The 9,277-nt window shown below is 40.6% G+C and overlaps 1 protein-coding gene across 1 annotated transcript; it reads right to left on the bottom strand.

Moving 5' to 3' along the window:
* Positions 1–1,841: 1,841 nt before the first annotated feature.
* On the bottom strand, positions 1,842–8,912 carry LOC140507083 (carbonyl reductase [NADPH] 1-like). Its single transcript, XM_072615016.1, has 3 exons — positions 8,423–8,912; positions 7,156–7,263; positions 1,842–2,569 (listed from the first exon to the last, which is right to left on the bottom strand). The coding sequence occupies exons 1-3, from the start codon at positions 8,709–8,711 to the stop codon at positions 2,133–2,135; spliced, it is 834 nt and encodes a 277-aa protein (XP_072471117.1). The 5' UTR covers positions 8,712–8,912; the 3' UTR covers positions 1,842–2,132.
* Between the last annotated feature and the right edge of the window lie 365 nt (positions 8,913–9,277).

Raw genomic sequence — 9,277 nt, forward strand, 5'->3', positions numbered from 1 at the left:
CCCCTAGACCATTACAGGAACCCCTAACCCGACCCAAGGCTCTTGTTCGGCAAGAGGTCTTGATCTAGTGAGTAATGAAATGAGGCGGGAGACAAGGTGGTGAAGACTCCGTTTATTCCAGCTAGCTCACATGCATATATAATTACGTGAACATTCCTAAGCCTATACATTGAACCTCTCACCTAACACCTTTCCTTATATGGGTGTCTTCTCCACTGGACATCCGGAGCTGGACAAAGAACTGCCACGTTGCAAACAAAGACGAGACCCTTTCTCCTGAAATCCATCTAGTTCCACCCCTACTGACAAGCCCCTAGGTTATCTAGGCAGGCTCTCAGTGTGGCGTCCTGCAATGGACAGGGGTCGGCTCTAACTCGTCCAGTTACAGGTCAAGAGAGAAAAGCAGCTGGGAATAGGTTAGGTGGACTCACTTCTGGCTCTGCTGAATTCAGCTCCAGCTTCTTGCCTCTCCCTGAGTGGGGACATTCTTCACAGGAGACTTCTGCTTTTTGGCAGTCTGACTGTGCCATGGAGGGCAATTCATGGCAGGTCCTGGCCTTCTTGAACATTCCCCAGAGCATTAGATGGTCAACTGCTTTTCAACACAGTGAATGAGGTTCAGAGGGGCTGTAACAGAACTGCAAAGTATTAACCAGATACTTTATGGGAGGATAAATTGAAGCAATAACAATGACCCTGAGTGCCTCCATGGACTACTGAATTGGATGTAGGTCACTTATCTAGGACCAGTGGGAAGGTCTAGAGAAGCAGCTTTATGAAGGTAATGATAAAATGACAAACTCAAAAATTCATTACCTGTGCCCTCTAACTTCAGGGTAAAAATAGTTGGTCATCCCAAAATATTAACCCGTGATATGTTCTTCCCTTGTCCCCACCAATCCCCCAAGAAAGCAAAAGACCTATTCTCCATACAAAATCACAGAAGGTCCCCTGTTAAAAACAAACAAGATTAAAACAATCTCACTGAAATCACTGTGGAGACATTTTCTTTTTCATTAAGAGGGGCAGCACCCACTTAATTGAGCACGTTAACTGCCTTAACATTAAAAAAAGGCGTGATGTTGGTTTCGCAACCTGGTATAAAACTCTGTCCAGGATTAAACAGAAGGGGAAAAAACGGTGAAAGCAGGTTCAGAGAAATCATGCAAAAATCAGATAATTTTCTCATGCCTCCCAACTACAGCTTAACCTGTAAACAGCTGCTAACTTGATCTTGTATAGGTAGGGTCTTATTGCATCATGTGATTCACAGGGAAGCCTGTTTAGGCTGAGAGTTAGTTGCTAAAGTTCAGAGAAAGTTCAGTGACTCACACAAGATCACACAGCAAATAAAAGACTTGGGACTCAAATCCAGACTGTTTACAAATCCTCTAATCTTTCTACTATCCTGATGTAGCTTGATTTACCTGTTTTATTAGAGCTATAATTTCTCCCAATAAAGTCCACATACTTCTGTATATTTAAGGAACGCAAACTTTTGTATGCTTCATTATCAGCCAAGATGCATTAATACCCATTAAAAGATCCTAAAATTTAGAAAAGATCTTAGGAATTATAAGAGAAGACTTGCATTCTCATAGAAGGAAGCTTTGTAATCGAGGTAGCTTGCAATACGGCATCAGAAAAGTATTTTACTTGAAGGTCACCCTGACAGCCTAGAATGGCCCAGTAAATGCACGTAAGTAAATGTATACCCCCTGAACCCTGTGGCGTTGACTTGTTATACTGGCAGTTCCCCAGCATAAGAAACCTATATGCATTGCCTATTTCTGTGATGAAGCAGATTCTACATGTAGAACTTGGTTAGGAATGACTAAAAATTCAGATTAAATAATTAATGATTTATTGGTAGTTTTTTGAAAACTATTTATTGCATTTAGACAATATGAATTTTGCATATTTTTCCTCCACTACAAATACTGAGTCATTACAAAATCTTTCACATAATTGATTGGCAACTCAAAGAGAACATCTTATAAGAATTAGCTGTGACAATTAGTAAAAGGCAAAAAAACTGTGCTTTAACTTTTATTTCTTTCTAAATGCACTTGTAAATCAAATCCAAGATGTGTACCATTCAAATACTACTAGAATGGATTCACAAATTAAGTTTACCACTTTTCAACCTTTTTCTCTGATACAAACTGACCATGAGGTTCTGTAACATCTGGGGGTAAAAGAGCCAAATAAACTGGGGTTTCAGCTCCTTCCTCGATACTTTTGGTGGCCTTGGGTCCTGCCATGTCAGTTCTTACCCATCCTGGGCAGCAGGCATTCAGAAGAATATTATCCCCTTTCCTCTGCTCATTCAGTTGCCTGGCATGGATTCTTGACAAGACAGTGACTCCAATCTTGGACACTCCATAAGCAGTGTTAGGCCAACCTTCCTTCTCATGCACTCCCTTCTTTGTATCTTCCACAAACTTGTTCATGAGCCCCACTAATTCTTCCTCTGTGATTGTGTCACTCTGAAATTTTTTCTGTAGTTCTGGGCTGCAGTTTTTAAGAGAACGTACACTCACAAAGCTAGAGACGTTCACCACTCTACCTGCAATAAAACATATGGAGACATCCTTTCTGATATTGTTCTTACAATCCATTCTTTGAAACAATTCAAAGCTTACATTTTCATGACATTGGGAGATACGTGTACACTTTTTTAACAGTTGAGGATGCAACTCTTTAGTTTGGTAGAAAGGGGAACTATGGTTTGTTTGTCCACACATCTAAAAATCATTTTGCAAAGGGCTAACAAATGAAATGAATGAAAAAATACATAAAGTGCTTTCTATGTGCCAGGTAGAGTGCTAAAACTGAGTATATGGAACATAGATGGCAGTGTTGTATGGGAGAACTGAACCTGCCTATCAATATTTGATCAATGTTTAAACACTCTTCTGAAGTTTCTAGTCAAACTGATTATAAAATCATGAACTCATTCAAATACCTTACAGGCCTTGGCCCTTTGCAGATATCTTTGCAGTACATATGTCTTTAAAATGACAATAAACAAAAATGATACTCTTGATTGACAGCTGTTACGTCAAAAAATAAACAGATGATACTGAGTAGAAATAGAAGGTGTCCCGTCCCCCCCCACCTCCCAGAAAGTACTTATGATGGCCTTTAAAAACATTTACTGATACCTGGGGGTTTCCCACTAGTGGAAGCTCTGAACCTCTACCTGGTAGAACTGGTAGTTCAGAGGCTGATATTCCCTCAGTAGACAATTCCAGCCAAATCATGCAACTTTCACAATTGCCCCTCCAGGATTTGGCTGGGATTTTCTACAGAGAGAATAATTGAGCCTCTGATCCAATCTGTGGAGAGGCCCTGAGGCCAAAGTTGTCCCATGGAATTTGAATCAGAAGCCACTAAGAAAATGGTAATAGTGCCACGGTGGTAGCCATGAAGTCTTTGTTTTTTTAATGTCATATTTGTATTTCAGGAAGAAAATAAAGGTATTTAATTTTTAGAATTGTTGTAACCAACAAGAAACATACAAACTGAGAAGGCATAGCTGGATCACAATCTGTAATGCTATTAAGCCATACCCAAATGGATGAGATCACAGATCTGCTAGCAGTTTACGTCAAAATGGATGTGTGATCCAACTGTTTCAGAAGTTAGATGAGGCATAAAAAAGGGGAGAGGTAATTTTCTCTTGCATTATGTTTTGTTTTTTCTTGCAGTTTCTTCCATTCTTTTTAATTCTTCTATGCAACATGACTAATGTGAAAATGTGTATAATAAGAATGTATGTGTAGAACCCATATAAGATTGCATGCCTTCTCACGAAGGGAGGGGGAGAAAATTTAAGACTTATGGAAGTGACTGTTGAAGAGTGAAAACAAATTAATTAAATTAAAAAAATAAAAAGGAAGAGGCATCCTAGGATGATGATGATCAGCACCATGTCCAAGTTGTTGATTCTCTAGATATTTCTGTGGATGACATTGTGCTGACTGCCTTAAAACATTGCAAGTGTCCTGAAGCAGATCTATGACCACTTAAAAAGAATTTAGTCTGTCCAACCATACCGGAAAGACAAAGTTTGTTATGTAGAACTTGCTTTTTCATAAAGTATATATGAAATTGAATATGGTATTACCAACAGTGTCTTTGACCACTTCTGAAGTTTCTTCTGTTTTTTTTTCCCCATTTTTTTTTTTGCTTTCTTTTCTTTTGCATCACTGTCCGTTTCTCCACAATATTCCCCTCCCCCAATAAAAGCCTTCTCTTTAAAAAAAAATAAGAAGAGTCAAAGAAAAACAATTGCTTAACTGGGTTGTGTCTGAGATAATTGTCTCACTCTGTACCCACAGTCCACGGCGTCTTTGCCAAAGAGGTGGGAAATAAGTATGTCTTACTAGTCTTCCTGGAGCCATGTGATTAGTTGTTCAACTGGTCACAATACTTTTCATCTTTTTTCACTTACGGTTTTTAAGAAAGAGTTAGGTTTGTTCATCTACTTTAATTTTCCTGATATAAAAAATGATTCATTTAAAACAATTATTTCAATCCTCAGTAAGCTGTTGCTAGGAAACACTGAGTTGTTTTTTTTTTTTAAAAAAACGTACAACATGCAAATACTTATTTCAAGCACTTGGAAAGAACTCCAGAGAGAAATAATTTATATGAAAGATGTAGGAATCAATGTGACATTTTTATAGGACTTTTAATATAGATAAGGAAATTGGAAGCTGAAAGATAAAGTATACTGAAATTCAAGACATAATAGGGACATAATTCTAATGAGTGGGAAAAATGGGATTCCTCTTAAAAGATCAATGTGGATACACAGGGAACTCACTAATCAAATTAGATTTTAAAAAGAAAAGTACAGAAGTTGACTGTTAAGAGTGTAGCATGGTGGTACAAAAATAGTGTCATCCATGCTTAAAGCTAGAACTGGGTAAGGGAAGCTAAGAAAGAAAAGTGTTTTTTTTCTAGCTCAAGTGTAAGAAGAAGGAGGCTCAAAGAAGGGATGAGAACTTTGCTTAGAAACATAAGTAACAAAAGAGAACTTTTATTTAGTTTCTGTCTATATTACACAGAAAAATGATTTTTTATATTGGAAATGACAGAAGAGATGACTAATGGGTAGCTGATACCCAAGAGAAGGATGATGGAAGGCTAGGGTGGTGGGCTGAATCTACTAAGATGAAATTCATGACCGGGGAAGCATTTTTATGCCTGAAAAAAATCTGGGCTTTTAAAAGACAAGAGGTTTACTAAGTGAATTAGTAGTGTGATCTAGCAGCTATAAAAGAGTCTAGGAACAGAGAAAGGATCAGTTCAAGTGTTCTGGGGTCTGGGGGCAGTGTGTGTGTGTGTGTGTGTGTGTGTGTGTGTGTGTGTGTGTGTGTGTGTGTGTGTGTGTGTGTGTGTGTGTGTGTGTGTGTGTGTGTGTGTGTGTGTGTGTGTGTGTGTGTGTGTGTGTGTGTGTGTGTGTGTGTGTGTGTGTGTGTGTGTGTGTAGGATGTACCACACTTTGAGGTCTATGTACATTATTAACATTTTCTCCATCACCTTCTTAAGTCTAGAAAATCCACAATAAACCAAGCTCTGATCTGTAATATTTGCTAATTTCCAAAGAGTAAATGTTTATAATAGAAATTTAACAATCAATGGGCTGGGGTTAAGGTGGCTCCAGCATAGCCCTATACCTTTTGACCAACAGCTATTCTGACTACTTGGCTTTCTCTTTGGAGAATTAGAAAATGAAATCATATGATTATTTCAAATATCACTGGTCTCAAGGAAGAACATAATCTGTTCAAAGCCTGGTCATCCAAGTAAAGATAAATCTTCAAGATATTAAAGTACTTCTTACTCCAAAGACTGCCTCAACTCATCTGAATGAAGGCCAGCTACCTTAAAACATTTACATCCTACTTCAATACTTGCCTTATTCTAATGATCAGGATTTCTTCTGTTACATACTTTAAAAAAAAAAAATTGCTCTTGGTCAAACTGTATGCTTCCTTTACCTAAAGTATGGCAAATACAAGGAAGGTGACTGGGTCTTCTGATGAGTGTGATTTTAATGACAAATATTATTCTCCTTCCTCTTGGTAATCTAAGGCCTTGAAGATGGCTTTCCCAAATCCACTACAAAAACAAGTGATGTATTTAAGACTCTAGTGGTAGGATGGATGACTGCCATTTCATTAACCAATCAGGAGATCTCGTTCAGAAAAAAGCAAGTGTTGGAGGTGTCCCAAGCTGTATTTTCCAAAGAATTTAAAATTAAATTTGTCTCCTTTGGGAGTAAATTATTTTTCTGTTCTCTATGGGGGGAAAAACTATTCCTGAACTCTCTATCTTCTGTTGGGAGAGGACTCTTTGACACAGAAGCATTTTTATTCTCCTCTCCCTCTTTTTTTGCTGAGTCATAGACCTTTTTCCCTTGGATCGGGAGAGCTTTTGTCCCATCTGTCTGAAGGGCCCCCAGAAAGTCTGGTCTTGGGGGTGGGGGGAGTCCTTGGATTCCCCTTCCATTTCTCCCAGCCCAGATACTTCCTGTCTTCTAGTTAGCATTTTTTTTGATATTCCTCCCTTGAATCCAGCCACTCCCAGCAGGATTCTCCCTGGGCTTAATCTATCAAGACCATCCCTGGGACCCCAGACGACCTGGATTCTTCCCTCAGTCTTTTCCTGACTTCTTCCATCTTGCCTCCATGAAGGCGCTCAGGTTTAATCCAGCTCAGACTCTGTCTGGCTGAGATTCTACCTGGCCCACTAGTCAGATACAAGCATTACAAAAGGTTAGGCTCCTTTAAGAGTCAACCCAGTATGGTGAATCTTTAATAAACTTTGGATTCTTTGGTTTTAAGAAGGCTTGTGTTGAATTCATTTCAGCAGGACCCAGCATGTCAATATTGTGTCTCTGAACGAATGTATCCCAGAAACGGTGTAAGGAGGGGCATTAGGGATTATGAAATCTAATTGCTTTATTACAACTGTTTAGAATGAAGGCCCAGAAAAACAGGTTTAATCAGACAAGGCAACACAGTCAGAACTGGAACCAGAACTCGGATCTTTTGTTTAGTAGTAAACCTTTGATAATTCTAGATCTTTCCTCCTTGCATACATAAGGTTAGTGCTTTGTATTCTAAATACTGAATTTACCTTGGGGTTTGATTAGAGGCAGTAACTCAGCAGATACAGCTCTGGTGCCAAAAAAGTTGGTTTGCAGTGTCACCTCGGCTTGAATAGGGAAAGGCGTGGTATCAGCAACTAAATTTAAAAAAAAAAAAAAGAGGGGGAGGGGAAGAAAGGGTAGCAAATAAAAAGTTAAACAGTAATCAAGGTTTCCATTTCTAAAGCAAAGAAATTCACATCATTTTAAAAGGAGAAGCAGGGGAGAAAACTTTCTAGCTTCTACTATGTGACAGACACTTTTACAAGTACTGTCTCAGTGGCTTCTCACAACAACCCTTTGAAGTAGATGCTTTTTATCATACCCATATTACAGTTAAGCAGCTTGAGGCAAAAAGAGGTTAGGAGATTTGCCCAAGGTCAGAGATAGTAAGTGTCTGAAGCTATTGCTGAACTGGGGTCCACCTGACTCCAGGCCCCTGTACTCTATATCCACTGGGATCCTTAGAAGTGGAAGGGGAAATGAAAAATTCACTAAAACGCTCAGAGTACTTGATGCATTATATAACCAAGTTTCAAAGTCTAGCTAGAGGCTTAAAACTTCTCAAGAGAAAGCATACATGGAAATGCGATTTGCGGTTACATAAACAGGAGTACTGGGAGATACAAAGTAACATTACCTAAGGGAAAACCTCCAAGGAATTTGACACCCGGTGAAATTCACAAACCCGAGCGGGACAATCTATATGCTTTGTAAAGTTTACAAATACTCAACAATTTCAAGGTGCATTTAGTGCAGAAACTACGGGCAAACACCACCACCTGTGAGGATATGGGACGCAAGAAAGAAACTGCCCTAGCTCAGGTGCCAATACTCTCCTAGAAAGCTACAACACCTACACCTGGAGAGGTAACAGAAATTTAGGGTCAAATAGATACCTCAGTGGATATTATGTGGGGCCTGGAATCAGGAAGACCCGAATTCAAATTCGGTCCCAGACACTGACTTTGGGCAAATAACAACCTCTGCTTGCCGTAATTCATTGGTTCTCCAGAAAACCGCACACCACTCCAGTATTTTTGCCCCCAAAACCCTAGGGTGAGAATGGTCCACGCGGTCAGATAGAGTCGGATACGAATCGACAACAACAGAATGAGTTAACAACCTGTCCCTGATACAAGCCCTGTATTCTAAGGTCACTCACCCCACAGACTTTTTGCCTGGAGTGAGGAGTTCTGTATTTTACAATATTTTACAATAAACAAAATCACTTTCAGTGACTTTGCACGTTCCCACCTTTGAAGGCTATTCCAGCGTTGTTGACCAGCACATCCACACCCCCGTACCGCTGCTTGAGAAACTCCCGCAGGGTCCGAATGCTCTGCAGGTCAGTGATGTCCAGCTGGTGGAAAAGAGGGTTCAGTCCCTCCTGCTTCAGCTTGTTTACAGCCTCCTGGCCCAGGGTCGGGTTCCTGGCGGTGAGAATCACGTCCCCGGGGAATTTCTTGCACAGCTCGCGCACGATGGCGAAGCCGATCCCCTTGTTACTCCCGGTCACCACGGCCACTCGGCTGTGGGAAGACATGACTGGGCTACGGTAGCTCGCCACAAGTCCGAGACACCGAGCTGCCGCGGGTTTGAGGACGCCAGCCAGAGAAGCGGTCTGCGCAACAGGGAGGAGCGCGCACAGATGGCAGGAGAAGGGCTTTGCGGCAGAGGGTCATGAAGCTCGTGCGCAGGCGCAGCTCCTCCCCCTCCTCTGACTATTGGTGGACAGGGAATAAGTAACTTCTCAAGTTATCTCTTTTCTCGTCTCACACTGTTCCGTCTTCTCTAAGGAAGACCAGGCGGGTGGGGGCTCCCGTTCCCTAAGTTCCTGGTGGAGGTGCGAAAACAAAACTCAAAAAAGCAAATCAAACCTTGAAAGTATTGATGCCTTTTCTTTTGCTCATTCTGTTGCATTCTCGGATAGATATTTAGCTCATAAATACGTTTTTCCCCAAATTTGTTTCTCCTAAATTCCCCCCCAATAAGCTGCTAAATGCCTTAGTTCAATGCACCCAGGTGTGGGGGCAGAGCAGGGAGCCGGATGCTTGGGAACTGTCTAAGATGGTCCCAAGTTCCAAAGAATTCCTGGGGAATAAGTCTGAA

The sequence above is a fragment of the Notamacropus eugenii genome, chromosome 5, assembly GCF_028372415.1.
Source record: "Notamacropus eugenii isolate mMacEug1 chromosome 5, mMacEug1.pri_v2, whole genome shotgun sequence".
Taxonomy (NCBI): domain Eukaryota; kingdom Metazoa; phylum Chordata; class Mammalia; order Diprotodontia; family Macropodidae; genus Notamacropus; species Notamacropus eugenii.

Coding starts and splice junctions, on each gene's coding strand:
- LOC140507083 (XM_072615016.1), bottom strand. CDS start 8,711: ATGTCTTCCCACAGCCGAGTGGCCGTGGTGACCGGGAGTAACAAGGGG. Junction 7,264..8,422: donor CGCTGGAATAGCCTTCAAAG/GTGGGAACGTGC, acceptor TTTTAAATTTAG/TTGCTGATACCACGCCTTTC. Junction 2,570..7,155: donor GCCTCTAATCAAACCCCAAG/GTAAATTCAGTA, acceptor GTTTTATTGCAG/GTAGAGTGGTGAACGTCTCT.